The sequence below is a fragment of the Sphaerodactylus townsendi genome, linkage group LG16 (genome assembly GCF_021028975.2).
Source record: "Sphaerodactylus townsendi isolate TG3544 linkage group LG16, MPM_Stown_v2.3, whole genome shotgun sequence".
NCBI classification, from domain to species: domain Eukaryota; kingdom Metazoa; phylum Chordata; class Lepidosauria; order Squamata; family Sphaerodactylidae; genus Sphaerodactylus; species Sphaerodactylus townsendi.
Window position 1 is genome coordinate 18,499,691 of NC_059440.1, and position 17,914 is coordinate 18,517,604.

The window sequence follows — 17,914 nt, forward strand, 5'->3', positions numbered from 1 at the left end:
ATGCCGCCCTGAGCCTATCTGGGGAAAATAAATCTATAAATCGAATAAACATAAATAACAACAGAGGAAGACGAGGTCGAACAGGCTTAAGACTATAGCAGGGTAGCTTTCAGTTGAACATTAGGAGAAACTTCCTAATGGTAGCGATGATACAGCTCCTGAGAGCTGTATCATAGCCAGTCTAGATTCTGGTACCATCTTTACCAGCCATATGGATTGATGGAGGGCCAAGAAGAGGGTTGTGTGATTTCAGCTGAAAACATCCCTTACCGAAGATCTGGGGTCTTCAGTAAACAGAGCAGTTGCTCTCTTACCGAGTTGTAGAAAGGTTAGATTCCCATTGGGGAGTCTCACAGGGACTACGATGAGAAGAAAAAGAAGAAGAGTTTGGATTTATATCCCCCCTTTCTCTCCTGTAGGAGACTCAAAGGGGCTTACAATCTCCTTGCCCTTCCCCCCTCACAACAAACAAGCTGTGACTAGCCCAAGGTCACCCAGCTGGTGTGTGTTGGAGTGCAAGGTCACCCAGCTGGCGTGTGTTGGAGTGCACAGGCTAATCTGAATTCCCCAGATAAGCCTCCACAGCTCAAGCGGCAGAGCGGGGAATCAAACCCGGTTCCTCCAGATTAGAATGCACCTGCTCTACGCCACTGCAGCTTATGAGAGGCCATAAGCTGTAGCATTCTTGGCTTGTGTGTGAATCTATCTCTGGAAGCCTAACATGGCCTAATCTCTGGAAGACAGGAACAGATTTTGTCTCCCAAGTTGCTCACTGGGCCTGGATCCTCCTTCTGGTCTCTTGCCCCTAACTGCTTGACTCCTCCCCCTGCCTCCCAACAGAGGGGCTCACCTGGCTCTCCACCAACATTGCCATATCCATGAACATGTCGTGAAGCTCCCGGATGCTGGTCTCCAGTTTGATGATCTCGCTGTGCCGCGTCTCGATCTCATTCAGGGCTTGCTTGGTGATGTTGGAGTCCATGATGATCTGATGCAGGAAGGGAGAAAGTGAACAGAATTTGGCAGGGGGGGTCAGGAAAGAGCTGCCACTTCTACTCAAATTGGTTGGGAAACCTGTGAAGGCCTGACTTAGAATCATAGAGTTGGAAGAGACCCCAAGGGCCATCTATTCCAACCCCCGAAAGGCAGGAATACACAATCAAAGCACTCCTGTCAGATGGCCATTGAGCATCTGTTCAAAAACCTCCAAAGAAGGAGACTCCACCACACTCCGAAGCAGTGCACTGACGTGTGGTGGAGTCTCCTTCTTTGGAGGTATGGTCTTAGGGATGGACTTAGGGATGGTCGTTGGAAGACCAATGGATACCACTCTAAGATCCATGGAAGAACGGTGGTGGAAAGTCCCATCAAGTCACAACTAATTTGTGGAGACCCCTCTCGCCATGTTCAAAGCAAGATGAGAACAGAGGTGGTTCACCATTGCGTTCGCAGACAGCTTCTGGCACAAGTGACCACACCTGACCCAGGATCCTCATGACCACAAGTTTCAAGTGCAGAGATGACTTACCCCAGAGGAGAAAATGGCTGGATTCCCACTTTCCAGCATGTCCTCGAGTTCCTCACTCGTGGTGGTTCGGCCAGCTGCAAGAAGCACAGGGGGGCCAAGAATTAACAAGGAGGACAACAGGAACTAGAGAAGGAAGGATTCCATCTGTCTGACTAACTCCCCGATTATGGGAAACAGGTTATCATGTCCATTATTTAAGGGATGTTTTTAGCTGAAATCACACAACCCTCTTCTTGGCCCTCCATCGAACCATATGGCTGGTAAAGATGGTACCAGAATCTAGACTGGCTATGAATTGGCCCTCTTTGGGAATCTCGTTCTAGCTACTTCCTCATACTCTCAGCCTCACATCAGACAAGGTGAGCAGAGGACTGCCCGTCTAAGATACACAAATAGCCGACATCTTGGAATCTTTGCTGTGTTGAGCTCTTCTCCTTGGGGACTTCTTTAGAGAGTAAAGCCCAGGTTGGGGCCCTACAGGTAACTTTTAATTGTGCTTCTGGCAAACTGCTTTGCTGACAGAACTGGAGCAGTCGCCAGGAAGAGCTGCTAATGAGGCTGCCGGGAGGCTCGGATGGCTCGGAGGAAGCAGAATCCCTCTGGGGGGCCGGGGAGGAGGGGGAGAAGAGGAGCTCACTGGCTGGATTCTCCGAAAAGGGTACAGAGAGAGAAGCGGCACACAGAAGCTGTGCCCCGAAGCGAACATCAGGGATCAGGAGACAGGACAACTCAAAGCACCGTTGAAGAAAGCTCAAGAAGGCAGAAGCACGCAGTGCGGGAGGCCACATTCCCTTCCTTGCCTGCCACATCAGAATGTCATCGCTGAAGCGAAAGGCAGATCATCAAGCAGATAAGCAAACCCAGGCAATGGAGTCAGCATGGTTACCGTTAAAGGTAGTGCCAGGGAACCCCCAAGTTTGGAGAAAATCTTACGTTTAAAAAAGTGGTTTGGGGGTAAACCCTTACCATGAACACATGTCAAAATTCAGTTCGTGGTTTGGGTCCCTGTAGCAATCCCAAATGGCATATGGCAATACTGCAGCCAGGAGAAGAAGACCTGGTAGTATTGGGTGAGCACGGGGTTCCAACCCCATCCTCCAAAATTCTTGCAAAGTCCTTGCAAAATCCTCTTTCTGTTTGTTATTCACGCCAGCAGAAGAAGGCCAGCAGGCCAAGAAAGGTTCTCAGTTCTAATTTGGGTTTATAATTCACCTTGGTCCCTTCTTTGCTATTCGCCGTCTCTCTTGGCCTCAACGCTCCCCCGGGTAGACTGTTTGCAAGAAGCTGAGCCATCTTGTCTGCCTATATCGGCTGGCAGAGTTGGGGGGCATAAACCAGCTCCGAACGGTAATTTGTCAACCCACACCCAGCAAGAGTAGTCCTAGAAAGTGGGGCAACCAGGGACTATTAGCCAGTGTATGCCCAGACAACCAAGAAAACTGGATCACCCTGCCTAACAAGAGAACTCAATAGCATGGGAAGAAGTGGAAAGGGGCTTCAATGTTTGCCCACTGTCCAACTCGAAGTTCGGCTTTGCGTCCCTTCTCCTCCCAGCTAGATTTGCCGTCCCATTCCATAAGTCAGGAAGGTGGGGTGTCCTCACTCGGCACTTCCGCTCTGCATGCGGCATCCTCTCCTCCAGTTCCCCACATCTCCCACTCAGCTCTTCTATTCTAGTCTCTCTCATCTGCACCTCCGCCCAGCTACCTGCTGATCCAGCCGCTCACGCTCCCACCCTGTCAGGCTGGCAGCCAGAAAAAGCCACCCTTCCAGAGAGATGCAGCAAACCCTACATCGGGGGACACAAGTTTGCCAGCCACCACCAAAAGGCAGGCTAAGCCACTCACTTGGCTGGAGTGAAGAAGAAGAGTTTGGATTTATACCCCACCTTTCTCTCCTGTAAGGAGACTCAAAGAGGCTTGCAAGCTCCTTTCCCTTCCTCTCCCCACAACAGACACCTGGTGAGGCAGGTGGGGCTGAGTGAGTTTGGAGAGAACTGTGACTAGCCCAAGGTCACCCAGCAGGAAGGTAGGAGTGTGGAAACACATCTGGTTCATTAGATAAGCCCCTTCCACATGTGGAGGAGTGGGGAATCAAACCCGGTTCTCCAGATTAGAATCCACCTGCTCTTAAAGGATTTCAGCTGAAATCACACAACCCTCTTCTTGGCCCTCCATCAAACCATATGGCTGGTGAAGATGGTACCAGAATCTAGACTGGCTATGAATTGGCCCTCTTTGGGAATCTCGTTCTAGCTACTTCCTCGCACTCTCAGCTGCACGTCAGACAAGGTGAGCAGAGGACTGCCCGTCTAAGATAACGCTGGCCAAACTCATGCCATTTATGGCTGTTCTTCTGCTCTCAACAGCTTCTCACACTGGCAACCTGCATTTTGGCCACCTGAAATTACCTTTGGGCAAGGCAATACGGAAAATTGGTGACGATCCAAAAATTAATTTGCAAGCGCGAGGGGCATTTCCATAAACGAACCATCAGCCAGCTGCACCCTTTTGCTCCTCCTGGGGTACCTGGGAGGGAGCCGTGAAGGCACACCATCTAGTTTAAGGGGGGAAACATGTACTCATGTACCCCGAGGAAGAAGAGGGCATACCTAAAGTTTAACACTGCAGAAGGAGATCTTTTCTTTTGCTTCCTGTCTTGGAGGGAGCTGTGGCAACATCATGCTCTTGGTCAAAAACAAGACAGCAAAATTGACAACAGATTTCTTGGTTTCCTTGGTGCAGTTTGAGTGAGCAACGCTTCCCTTACAGGACAGAAACGGGGGGATATACTACTACTACTACTACTACTACTACTACTACTACTACTACTACTACTACTACTACTACTACTACTACTACCTGGAGACTGCCCCACCAACCCACAGGGCCAGAAAGTAGAAACAGACAAGTATTTACCCGATATTTCACTCCACCTGAAATCCAGTTGGAAACCTATAAGATCCCCGTCGATTTCACTTCTCAGCAGGACTAACTGCCTGAGAAGAAACTTACGCAGATGAAGGCATAATTCAAATCAGCTTCCCCTTGTATGGATTAGTGCAGATGAGCAGGCAACCAAATTATTATTATTTTTAAAAAGGGGGGGGCCAGAACTTCAAAAGGAAAAGGGGGAGGATCGCAACCTGGTGACAGTGGGACGTTCTCTCTCACGGATAAATATTATCACAGGCACTAGCGAGGGAACTCTCACCCCCACAAAGCACACACTACACTCAGTGGGGAGGAGGGAAATGTGTTTTCCCTGCACAAAAAGATTGTTGGGGCGGGGGACACACATACACACACACACACACACACACACACATTAAATTATTAATGTTTAATCAACTTGCTGCACTGACAAAACAATCCCTGGGAAAGGACTCAGAGGGTTTCTTTATTGTGAATCCAGACTATATTCTGTTCCACATAAAGATGATAGTAGATTCTATATTCCCCCATCAGAGAACAAAGCATGCTGGGCCTTCTTTGTTGTAGAATGCTGCACCTGGGTCCTAGTGCTTACCTAGTCCTGCTCCCCCCATCAGTTTGAAAGTAGAAATGCTCTTGTATCAAAATGCCATGTTCAGTAGTGCACAAAATAATGGTCTTGACAAAGGCAGTGCACAAAAATGAATTATAATTCTCATTTTTGTTTGGGGCTATAATCTAATGTGGAAGTATACAATTTTCTCAACCACTGCACCTCAACTGACTGAGCTGTCATCTTTTTGTGAAACAGAGTATAGCTCAGATTGAGCACCCCCAGTAAATGTGTTATTCATTTTGTGATTCGCAGGAAGTCCTGTAAAGAACAAGATCAGAATGGCGACAAACGAAGCCACCTGGATACAAAATGTGAGGACAAAGAACTGAGCATCGTGGCATGACTCACTGATTTCCAACTGCCTTTGGATCCGTCCCTTGCAGCGCTCCCGATAGTCTGTCTGGGTTGTGTTGTATTCTGACATCACCTCCACAAACTTCCGCGACAGAGTAGAATGCTGGAAGCGAGAAAGAGGGGTGCCAACATGAGGCCCACGAAGGGATTCTGCGTTAATCAAAGCATCAGTCCCCAATTAGAACAACAAATGAAACAATGAATCCTACAGCCAGCCCCCAATCCTGCTCTCGGCTCATGCATTTTGATTCCTCTCCTTTGATTTAAGAAGGGGGTTTGTCGAGTGTCTATAATTTCCCCTCTTCGACACATCGCCCATCTGTTCTGTTTCAAGCAGTCGGAGAGGCATCATTTATTTATAGAGCCCAAGATTAGGATTCGGAACCAAGAGGGTTTTTAGTAAGGTCTGGTATGCAGTAGAAGAGATAGATCCAAGTCCAGTAAATCCTTAATGACCAGCAAAGATTTCTCAGGGTATAAGGTTTGGAGAGTCATCATCCCTCTGTCGAAGAGTCAGCTGAAAAGAGTTTGACGCTTGAAAGCTTATACCCTGAGAAATTTGTGGGTCTTTAAGGTGCTACTGGACTGCACTCCAGCTCTTCAGGTGAGGTGTGTTTAGCTCCCATGAAAGCTGGTAAGACTGAGGCCCCTTCCACACATGCGGGATAATGCACTTTCAATCCACTTTCAATGCACTTTGCAGATGGATTTCACTGCGCAAAATCCACTTGCATTTGTGAAAGTGCAATTGTGAAAGTGGGTTGAAAGTGCATTGTTCTGCATGTGCGGAAGGGGCCTGAGATTTGACAAGACTAGGGCCTTTTCTGCACAACCACACTGCGGGGGTGCGTCGGCATAAACGACGAAGACACACGCCCCGGGATCATTCACACGGACGGTCCTGGTAGGGGTGGAGAAGATGGCGCAGTCTGCGCAGAGGCTGTGCCGTCCCCTGAACGCCTTACCGTCCCCTCCAGCCTTCCGGCGAGTCACACAGGCCAGGGGACACACACACACACACACCCCGCCCTGCACGACAGTTCTGGAGTTGCAGGGCAGGGGAGGGGGTGTCCCCTGGCCTGTGCGATGCACCAGAAGGCTGGAGGGGATGGTAAGGCATTCGGGAAAGGGGGGGAATGGCGCCTTCCAGCCGCTGCCGTTCACATGGCAGTGGTTGGAAGATGCTGCTTCCGAAAAACCTCGCTCAGGGAGCGAGGTTCGAAAGCAGCGTCTTCGCGCCTCCCATGCAAACAGCTCCCCAGGGACGACGTTTTTGCCATCCCTAAAACACTGTTTATGGCCCGTGCAGAAAGGGCCTAGCCCTAGGCTACATCACACATATTCTCCTTCCAGTCTCTAGTGTACATGTCTCTTAAAGGGGTGTTTGGACCAATTGATGGAAGACAAGTCTGTCGATGCCCATTAACCATGATGGCTAAATGGAACCTCCAGGATTACAGGGACTATACCTCTAAATTACAAACTCTGAAGATATAAACAACATGGGAGAGCCATCAAGCCTTCTTTGTGAATTTCCCAGGAGCATCGTTGGAAGCACAACTGCGGGTTAGAGGAAATCAGCTTGCTGTGAGGCGGTGGGATGGTTTTTACATTCAAGTAGATACAGTTATCCTAGACATTAGCAAGGAGGAGAGGCTATTTTTGAGAGTAGCCAAGCATTTAACAAAAAGCACATTTATTTATTTATTTATAATTAGTCTTGTATACCGCCCTTTCCCCGAAGGGCTCTGGGCGGTGAACAACATGATAAAAACAATAATTACAATACCCCCATTAAAACAGATTAATAACAATGCATTGCAGTGGCGTCCAACATAAACACAGACTTCATAAATCCACCCTGGAAAAACAAAACAGAGAAGTGAAGAACCCAGAAAGTAAAGGGGAAAGGGAGAAGGAAGGGGCGGGGCGCACCTCAGCGGCCGGCCTCCCCAAATGCCCGGTGGAACAATTCGGTCTTACAGGCCCTGCGGAACTCTCCAAGGTCCCGCAGGGCCCGAATAGCTGGTGGTAAGGTGTTCCACCAGGCAGGGGCCAGGGCTGTAAAAGCCCTGGCCCAGGTAGAGGCCAGCCGCATCATCGAGGGGCTAGGGACCACCAGCAAATTGGCCTCTGACGAACGTAGAGGCCGTGTAGGGACGTATGGGGTAAGACGGTCCCGAAGGTACATGGTTTCCGTACACAAAGACTTCTTGTGTGGTGTAGTGGTTAAGAGCAGGTGTACTCTGGAAGAACCAGGTTTGATTCCCTGCTCTGCCACCTGAACTGTGGAGGCTTATCTGGGGAATTCAGTTTAGCCTGTGCACTCCAACACACGCCAACTGGGTGACCTTGGGCTAGTCACAACTCTTCTAAGCTCTCTCAGCCCCATCCACCCCACAGGTGTTTGTTGTGAGGGGGAAGGGAACGGAGTTTGTAAGCCCCTTTGAGTCTCCCACAGGAGAAAAAGAGGGGATATAAATCCAACTCTTCTTCTTCTTGGTCTGTCTGGAATGCCAGAAGAAGGACTTACTTGAGTCTTCCTTATTCTCAAATTGGCTGCCGATCGGTTCAGCCCTTCTTCCTGTTCGATATTTTGTTCAATACCTGGAAGAGAGCAGGGAAAAAAGAGTCTATTTTCAGAGACAAGGCAGGAGGGGAGGGGGGGAGAGGGCAAACCGAGAAACAGATGGGTCTCACTCGCTGCTGTCTTCCTTGCATGCCAAACCCCCATTGCAGACGGGGCTAAAAATATCTCTCCAGAAGGCACCAGCCACAAATGCCCCCATTTTTTAAAAAGGGAGGTTTTTATGCTAATGTATTAAATGCACCGTTGCATCTGGCAAGCATCACCTAAAGGCTTAAAAAGTAATGCGAATGCTAAAAATATTAAGCAAATCAAAATCTGGGCCAACCGACGATGAACTCGGTGAACTGAATAAATTATGCAGATTGGCACCTTATTTGCCAAGGGGTTTAATCCCACTCTTTCCCACTCCAGACTCAGCAATTTCTCCACAACCTGTTTGCAAGCCAAAGCACAAGAATATTTAAAAAAAATTAAAGTCAAAGTGCTCAGATTTTACTTATTTATTCAAACGTGCCTATCCGGCTCGTCAACTAAATCCGAGGTGGCTTACAGAAGGATTGAATAATGAAGCAACCTTTTTAATAATAATCAAATAACAATTGCAGTCAAGCCAGAATGGTGTGTCTGTTATTAATAGCCGAATTAAAAAGGTAAAGTTTCCCCTTCAGTCGTGTTCGACCCTGGGGTACCACTGCGAGCAGTGATTTCATAGGCAAGCTGTTTTTGTGGATAGTTTGCCATTGCTTTCCCTGGCTATTCTTTACCCCCTAGCTATGAGCTAGGTACTCATTTACTGACCAAGGAAGGGATGGATGGCTGAGTTGACCATGAGCCAGCTGCCAGGATATCTGACCCACAGGGGGCTCGAACTCCTGACCGTGCGAGTGGCAGTGCAAGCACTTAACCACGTGGCTCCGAGCTGAATTACAGAGGCACAAAATGTGCAAGCCAATAATGATTTTGGGCAAAGAGAAGTTGGGCAGTGATGATCATGACTGGCAACAGTTCTCTGGCATCTCGGGCACAGAGAGAACCTGAGATATGTAAACGAGAGATAATGCCAGACGTCAGAACCAGGACTTTCTAAGTATTGTCGAAGGCTTTCACGGCCGGAATCACTTGGGTGCTGTGTGGTTTCCGGGCTGTATGGCCGTGTTCTAGCAGCATTCTCTCCTGACGTTTCGCCTGCATCTGTGGCTGGCATCTTCAGAGGATCCTCCGAAGATGCCAGCCACAGATGCAGGCGAAATGTCAGGAGAGAATGCTGCTGGAACACGGCCATACAGCCCGGAAACCACACAGCACCCAAGGACTTTCTAAGTTAGTCCTTTGCCACTACGATACCACCCGTTCCACACCAGCTTCCTTCCCAGCTGGGATTACATGGCTCTCTAAAGCCATGGGCTCAGCCTTCCTTATTCCTAGCTAGCTCCAAACCACCTTCTTGCTGGCACACCCATTCTCAAGTTGATCCTTTCGCCAGGCAGCTCCAGATAGAGAAGCCCCCTTCTATGTTCTTACAAGTCAGGCAGAAGAAAACCATGCCCCACATGACAATCCATCTATCCACTTTCCAGGCAGATACTCACTCTTGAGTTTGGAGCGGACTTTGTTGGCCGTCTTTTTGACGTCGGACATCAACTCCTCCAGCTCTTCTTTGGTTTCTGGACGGGAGAAGATCAGAAGAATTGAGGGGTCACCAACAGGATCCGCCCCACCCCCGTCCCTCCGTGTGCCAAAACGTTTTGCAAAATCCAGCTAACCTTGTGCCCAGTTGCACAACCTCGACGTCCACAACCAGACAGCCAGTGAAAAAGGAAATGGCCATCTACCTTTTACCTGATGAGTTGCAAACTATTCAAGTCTGATCCATTATCAGTCAGTAGTCATTGACAGCAATTGTTTCCCTACCCCTCTGAACCTTCCCGACGTCAGAGGCCCTGGTCTGTGCGCTCCCATATTCCGAAGATGCAACCAGAGGCGGAGCCCTTTTCTGTGAAAGCACAGCATGGCCTATTGGTGGGAGCGCCAGACCAGGATCTGAGAGACCCAGGTTTGAATTCTCACTCTCCGTGGAATCTTGCTGGATGACCGCAGTTGGCGCTCCTGGCAGCCCTATTCATACAATTGCTGCAAGGACAAAATCGAGGAGAGGAGAAGAATAGTGTGGGCCACTTTGGGTCCGCACGGGAGAGAAAAAACAGGGTATAAACATCTAAAGAAATAGGAATAAATAAACAGAAAAGGAGATGACCATTTGGGGTCATACACTGGGAGGAAAAAACAGGGTATAAATATCTAAATAAATTGGGATCAATAAATAGGAAAGGAGGCAGATGGTGTAGTCCACTTTGAGTCCTCACTGGAGAGAAAAAACAGGGTATAAATATCTAAATAAATTGGGATCAATAAATAGGAAAGGAGGCAGATAGTGTAGTCCACTTTGAGTCCTCACTGGAGAGAAAAAACAGGGTATAAATATCTAAATAAATAGGGATCAATAAATAGGAAAGGAGGCAGATAGTGGTCATTTCCCCACTTACCATCTGCTGCGCGCTACTCTCACCAAGTAGCGCGGGGTCCCGCAGCACTCCCCACTACAGGGGCGGCGACAATGCAGCCGCCCTGACGCTGCCGCTCTCGCGCCCCCTCAGCACGCGTCATTCCTGGCGCTCCTCAAAACGGCGCCTTTTGATGACTGCGCAGGGTCATGGGGAAGCCTGGGAGCACGCCAGAAATGACGTGCGCTGAGAGTAGCGCGCAGCAAGGGTGGTCGATGGTAAGTGGGGAAACGACCAGTGTAGTCCTCTTTGGGTCCTCACTGGGGAGAAAAAACAGGGTATAAATATCTAAATAAACAGGAAACAATAAATAGGAATGGAGGTGGATAGTGCAGTCCTCTTTAAGTCCTCACTGGAGAGAAAATACAGGGTATCAACAACTAAATAAATAATCTTTCACTTCACCTTCCCTCCCCTGGCAGGGGCTCCAGCCCACCTCCTGGAGGGGTGGCAGGAGCTGCCCTTTTCATCCCCTTTCCAATGGCTGCTGCTCCTCTTCCCCCGGCAGGGATGCGGCAGGTGGGACTGCTCTGTTCCCTGCCCTCTTGAGAGGAAATAATTGCCATCACCTGGACGGGAACACTGAACGTCACCAACGTAACCAGGCAACACTGGCAGGGTGACAGAGTCGCGGGCGGCACCAAGGATGCAACAAGGACACCGCCTCAGTCGTCTCCGGTGCCACTGAAAGGACATGCAGGAGGGCCACTGCTGAAGTTGCCACCTCCTGCTTGGGAAGTTGCGGAGATGGGGAGCAGTCCTTAAAGAGGGTGGAGTCAGGGAAAGAGAGTCTGACCTCTGCAGCTGCCCTTCTCCATGAGAAACTGATCTCTGGAGCTCAGTGGTAAATTCCAGGAAAACTCCAGGGCCCACCTGGAGATTGACAACCATCACCACAGTTCCACTTTTCTCAGTTCAGACCCAAGATGGCCAGGAGGTGTCTGTTGCCAAGACAGAGACGTTCAAGCTTTTGCATTCAGGGGCTCCACAAACCATAGCTTGGAATCTCCCCTAATGACACTCAGTTACCCATAATTTGGGACTAGTAAGGGAAATCCCCTCTGCTTAGGAGAAGAAGAGTTTGGATTTATATCCCCCCCTTTTCTCTCCTGTAAGGAAACTCAAAGGGGCTTATAATCTCCTTTCCCTATCCCCCTCCCACAACAAACACCTTGTGAAGTGGGGGGGTGGGGCTGAGAGAGCACTGAAGAACTGTGACTAGCTCAAGGTCACCCGGCTGGCATGTGTTGGGGTGCACAAGCTAATCTGGTTCCCCAGATAAGCCTCCACAGCTCAAGTGGAAGAGGGGAATCAAACCCGGTTCTCTAGATTGGAGTGCACCTGCTCTTAACCACTACACCACTCTCTTTTCGTTATACCTCCGGTCCTACAATTAAACCTCAACATGTCCCCTCGGCACCCGTCCTGGGACCTCTGTTTTTGCCTTCTAAAGTGAGGTTTTAGGGACTGAAATCACTGGGACCCTGGGCATTGCCTCTCATTTGCATCTCCTGTAAACAGCTAGGTGGAAGCTGGCCCCTCCAGTACTTAGTGGGGGTCCTTTCCCACAGCCAAGCCCCCTCCATTTTTCTTTGCTTCAGACAGATTAAATATCTGTTTGAAGTGGAAATTACGTCTCAAGGACTTTCAAATCCTTCAGCAGAATCCAGGCCAGCAGCCAGCAGCACCTTAGCAGAGGCACCTAAAATATTAATGCCATTCCAAATGAACGGAGCAAAATATTTAAAAAGCCAAACAGGTGTGTAAGGAACGCAGAGGGTTCTGGGAGGCAAATTACGAGATCTGGGAAAGACTCAAAATTGTGCATTTTCAGTTGCTTTGGACTTGACAGGACCGTTTTCCTCCTGTTCTGTAGCTTGTACCTACTAGCACTCATTAGGCAAACGTCAAGTGACAGAACTGCAGAGAGAGAAAACGCACTCACTCTTTTTTACACAATGCTCCCAGTAGCGTTTCCTCATCACGAAAGACCAGACCATTTTCTCGGTTTCCAATTTTTTTTCTTGGATTTCATTTGGGGGGGGGGGGGGCGGGTTCCTCTCATTTCTCAATTAAATCTGTCCTTAATTGTCAATCATCTTTTCTTGGAGAAAAGGATGCTGTGTAAATTTGGCAGGCCGTTGTCCCCAAACAAACAAAGCCGGAACAGATCCTCTGAAGATGCCAGCCGCGGAGACAGGCGAAACATCAGGAGAAAATGCTACTGGAACGCCCCGGGGAACTGGATACAACCCGGAAAACCCACAACGCCCTAAAGCCGGAACATTCCAAAGGGTAATCCCAGCATGACAGTGTGATCCGAAACAGAGTTAAACCTTTCTAAGCTTAAGAAAGGCATAACTTCACACCAAGCAAGGCTCTGAAGACACTTCTTTGCCATGTCTGACGTCACCATTCCCCACCTAATAATAATAATAATAAATCCTTAGGTTTTCAAACACCAAAACATCTCCAGCGGCCAATTTGTTTTGCAAGCAATTGGGGGAGCGAGGGAGGCAGCTGCCGTTGTTGGACTAATAAGGTTCTAACCCAATCTGGGAAAATCAGGCTTGCTGTGCTCTGCCTGGCTTTCCCATTAATAAAATCCCGAAGCCCCGAAAAGCTAGAAATCTATTAAGCAGGTGGGTGACAGGACTTGGAGAGCTGAAGATTGATGGGGGCTCCAATTGGGACGGCTGAATTATCACTCGCAACCAACGCAAACCCATCAGGCTATGCTTGGTCGGAAGGAAGACATGGCGGGGGAGGGAGGAAGCCGCTCTCCTAGTCAAATGTCCCATTCCTTAAACAACTTCACACCAATTTATTGTGGCACAAGGTTTTATAGACCAGAATCCCCTTTGTCAGATGCACATCCGTTTCTCACGACTCTTGAACAGTAGGTGCTGGCGGGGGAGAGATGAAGAATATTCTGGATGCCGAAGATTGTTCAGGGATGAGGTTTTAGCAAATTAAAACCGTTATGTTGAATTTGCAGGTCCATGACGACCATCTGACTAGGATCTGGGAAAGTTGGCTCGAATGTCTCCTCAGTCATGAAGCTGACTGTGTGCGCTTGGGCCAACTCTTACAGGGTTGTTTTGAAGACAAAAATGTGGGAGGGAGTGCTTACTGGAGGAAGATGAAATAAAAATGTATAGGTATCGGTGTCCTGTCCAGTGTTTTTGGCTCCCTGGCCTCTGCCACGCTTGCCAAAGGCTACTGGGGGAAAGCAAGATGGCCAGTTCATTAACAAGTCTGGGACATACTTGGCAAGAGAGATGCTGAACACTCCCTTGCGATACCAGAAGTGACCACTGAAAATAACTAGGGCTCATTCCGCACATGCAGAATAATGCACTTTCAAACTGCTTTCAGTGCTCCTTGAAGCTGTGCAGAATAGCAAAACCCACTTGCAAACAGTTGTGAAAGTGGTTTGAAAACGCATTATTTTGTGTGTGCGGAAGGGGCCTAGGAGGGGGGAGGTTCTTCTCTGCAAACAGGGGTTGTCTTTCCCACACCAAAATGTCTACAGTTATTCTCCAAAACACTACCAACTGACCAGCAGTGGAGCAGCAGTGGCGTAGGAGGTTAAGAGCTCGTGTATCTAATCTGGAGGAACCGGGTTTGATTCCCAGCTCTGCCGCCTGAGCTGTGGAGGCTTATCTGGGGAATTCAGATTCGCCTGTACACTCCCACACACGCCAGCTGGGTGACCTTGGGTTAGTCACAGCTTCTTGGAGCTCTCTCAGCCCCACCTACCTCACAGGGTGTTTGTTGTGAGGGGGGAGGGGAAAGGAGATTGTAAGCCCCTTTGAGTCTCCTGCAGGAGAGAAAGGGGGGATATAAATCCAAACTCTTCTTCTTCAAACGAGAGCAGAGAGATCGCAGGGCCTTTTTGGTGATTTCTCCTTCCCTCACCCTGACTGACTCTCTTCCGAGCAAGCCAAGAACAAGCCAAAAGTTTCCACTCGAAAATAAGGTTTTTAAGTCACCTACTTATCAATGTCTTTCTCTCCTTCTCAGTGTCTTATTTTTAAAACGTTAATCCAAATTCCTGTCTCTGTTCAATAGTTCCATTTGGTCATCCCTTTGCGCGACGGTTGGAATTTGTGCGTGGGTTTTTCTCTCCACCACAGGAGCAGCCCCCGTGCGCCATTTGTGGGACAGAAGTGTTAAAAAAGAAGAAGCAGAAGATGAAGGGAAGAAAAAGAAATATAAACACTCCCACACCATTTGGAATAAATGCCAGATGACTTAATAATTTATCTTTATCTGCGACACTCTTATCCTATCCTTTCTCCAATGAGCTGAGTATGCTTACATGCATGAGGGGGTCCCCGCATTTCCTCCCTCACAACAACCTTGTAAGGTTGATTAAGTTGAGAAGTCACCCCAATATACTTCATGACAGAGCAGATTCGGACACCGGTCTCTCCAGTCCTACTTGCATACTCAAACTATTATAATTAGACGAGGAACTTACCTGCCCCTAAGTCTTTTAAAACTGGTTTCCTTCCCCCCAAAACACACACACAACACAACGCCACCTACTGCCACTGTTCTGTTTTCCTCTTCCCCTAGACAGATTTTAATTTATAGGCAGGCAGTTGGCAGAAGGGTAAGCTGCAGTACTGCAGTTCAAGCTTGAGTTCAATCCCCACAGATGTCAGTTTCAGGTAGATGGCTCAAGGTTGACCCAACCTGCCACCCTCCTGAGATCAGTAAAATAAGCCCTCAGCTTGCTGGAGGTAAAGTGTAGGTGACTGGGGAAGACAATGGCAAGCCACCCCATAAACACAGTCTGCCTAGTACAGTGATGGCGAACCTTTTCGAGACCGAGTGCCCAAACTGCAACACAAAACCCACTTATTTATCGCAAAGTGCCAACATGGCAATTTAACCTGAATACTGAGGTTTTAGTTTAGAAAAAATGGTTGGCTCAGAGATGTGTGTTACTCAGAAGTAAGCATGGTGGTAGTTGTTGGCTTTGCTTTGAAGCAACTATGCAACTCTTCGAATGGGTGAATCACCTTAATTCTATAGAAGGGCTTTACATTTCCCAGGAAGCAAGCTCCCATTACTGCCGCCAGTGCAACCAAAGCTTTATTCCCAGGTAAAGGATCGTGGCTTTAGTTCTTTGCATGAAAATCAGTGGGGTTTAACAGTGCTTAACAGGGTTACCTATACTGCTTCCCCAAAACTAGGTATTAGGTTTAATGCTAATAATCAAGCCCAACGGCCCAGGCCAGCCTAGATGTGTGTGTGGGAGGGTGATTCCCACCCCCACATGATGAACTCTGTTTGCGCGTGCCCACAGAGAGGGCTCTGAGTGCCACTTCTGGCACCCGTGCCATAGGTTCGCCATCACTGGCCTGGTAAATACTATGATGTCATGTCACCCTATGGGGGCAGTAATGACTCGATGCTTGAACAGGGAGCTACCTTTATTTTTGGTTGTTCTTGCTGTCTCCAGCTGCCTGTGGTGGATCTAGTTCCCCTCCCCTCTTCTTAAATGCTAATAATACTATCCATCATCTGGAGGGACCAAGAGATATTAAGGTAATGCAGCCCCTCCCAGGGCCTGCGCTCTCACAAAGACACCCAGTGGCTCCTTCACCCATAGCACAAATGAGATAGGGACACTCCATCACAATTTTTTTAGTTGGACTTATATCCCCCCTTTCTCTCCTGTAAGGAGACTCAAAGGGGCTTACAAACTCCTTTCCCTTCCCCCCTCACAACAAACACCCCGTGAGGTAGGTGGAGCTGAGAGAGCTCAGAAGAACTGTGACTAGCCCAAGGTCACCCAGCTGGTGTGTGTTGGAGTGTACAGGCTAATCTGAATTCCCCAGATAAGCCTCCACAGCTCAGGCGGCAGAGCGGGGAATCAAACCCGGTTCCTCCAGATTAGAATGCACCTGCTCTTAACACCTGCTCTATGCCACTGCTGCTCCGGTTTCAATCTGGTTTCACTTGGCCTGCTACATGGTTTTAATAAATAATTGCAAACCACATTGCCTGTGTGAATGAATGCACGTGCAGAATACTTCTCATTCACAAAATAAATAACCACTATGCAGTTCTTGTTCTCAGCCTCTCCATAAAAACTTGAATCAAGGTGGAAGGACTGAGGAGACAAACTGTACCAGTCTGAACTTTAGAGCCTTTCTCTGCAAAAAAAAAAAAGAGAGAGATAAATTCTTCACTGCTGAGGGCCAAAGGGCTGAATGGGTGTAATAACTGAGCAGCCTTAATCCCCACCATTTATTACACCCTACACAAAGGGAAGATCTAAATAAATCTGAGCCAAGAATAATCCCTTTGCTCAGTGTTGAGATTGCAAATCTTTTGCATGCCTGCAGGGTGTTTTTTTCTCTGACTGCAGAGCAGCCTCAACCATCTACTTACCTGGCGTTAGGGGATAATTTCTGGGAGACAGGGAGAGATTTGCAGGCAGGGATCATTTAGGAAGCTACCCTCTGAGGTACTGATTAATTTCGGTCTCTCTCACCCCAGTTTTTCCCAGCACAGCTTTGAACCCCATCACAAAGCAATATGCCCTGCAACATAGAATCATAGAGTTGGAAGAGACCTCAAGGGCCATCAAGTCCAACCCCCTGCAATGCAGGAACACACAATCAAAGCACTCCTGACAAATGGTCATCCAGCCTCTCTTTAAAAACTTCCAAAGAAGGAGTCTTGTGCTTGGAGATTCAGGTGCACCAAATCCTGGATTTGGCCTGAATCTGGCCACATTTGGGCCAAAATTGGCCCAAATGCACGAATATTCGCTAATCCAAATGCAAGGCATTTGGGCTTTGGGGGGTATTTTTGGTGTTTTTTACATTTTGGTCTTCATGGGGCGCATTTTTAATGCTAGCGGCACCACAATTTCAGAGTCTTATCCGGAGCTTGTCCTGATGATGTCACCCATGTTTGGTGAAGTTTGGTCCAGGGAGTCCAAAGTTATGGACCCCCAAAGTGGGTGCCCCCATCCCCATTGTTTCCAATGGGAGCTGACAGGTTTTCTTGCTCCGCCCCCTTTCTCTGCCCACTCAATAGCAGTTTCTCCCACTCTCTGGGCCAGCATTACAGAGCAATCAAAAGGAATTCTTGTTTTTATTCAAACACTATCTATCACTCTATCACACAAAAACCATCCCTCACTCCCTCCCCTCCCTCACTCCCTTTCCTTTGCATGCCACCCCTCCCTTCCCTCCCCCTTCCAATTGACCATGCTGGCAGGGGCTGATGGGAATTGTAGTCCATGAACATCTGGAGAGCAAGAGATCAAGGAAACATCTGGAGAGCAAGAGATCAAGGAAACAT

General features: G+C 48.5%; 1 protein-coding gene across 5 annotated transcripts in view; it reads right to left on the reverse strand.

Annotated features, from left to right (window-relative positions):
* STX1A (syntaxin 1A) overlaps nucleotides 1–17,914 on the reverse strand; it is a 50,412-nt gene that overhangs the window by 9,620 nt on the left and 22,878 nt on the right. For all 5 annotated transcript variants that reach the window (XM_048519517.1, XM_048519520.1, XM_048519516.1 and 2 more), the window contains exons 4-8: nucleotides 9,611–9,685; nucleotides 7,965–8,038; nucleotides 5,426–5,534; nucleotides 1,529–1,602; nucleotides 851–988 (exon numbers count right to left, since the gene is read on the reverse strand). In XM_048519517.1, the coding sequence (XP_048375474.1) occupies nucleotides 851–988; nucleotides 1,529–1,602; nucleotides 5,426–5,534; nucleotides 7,965–8,038; nucleotides 9,611–9,685 (470 nt within the window). The remainder of the gene's footprint in view (nucleotides 1–850; nucleotides 989–1,528; nucleotides 1,603–5,425; nucleotides 5,535–7,964; nucleotides 8,039–9,610; nucleotides 9,686–17,914) is intronic.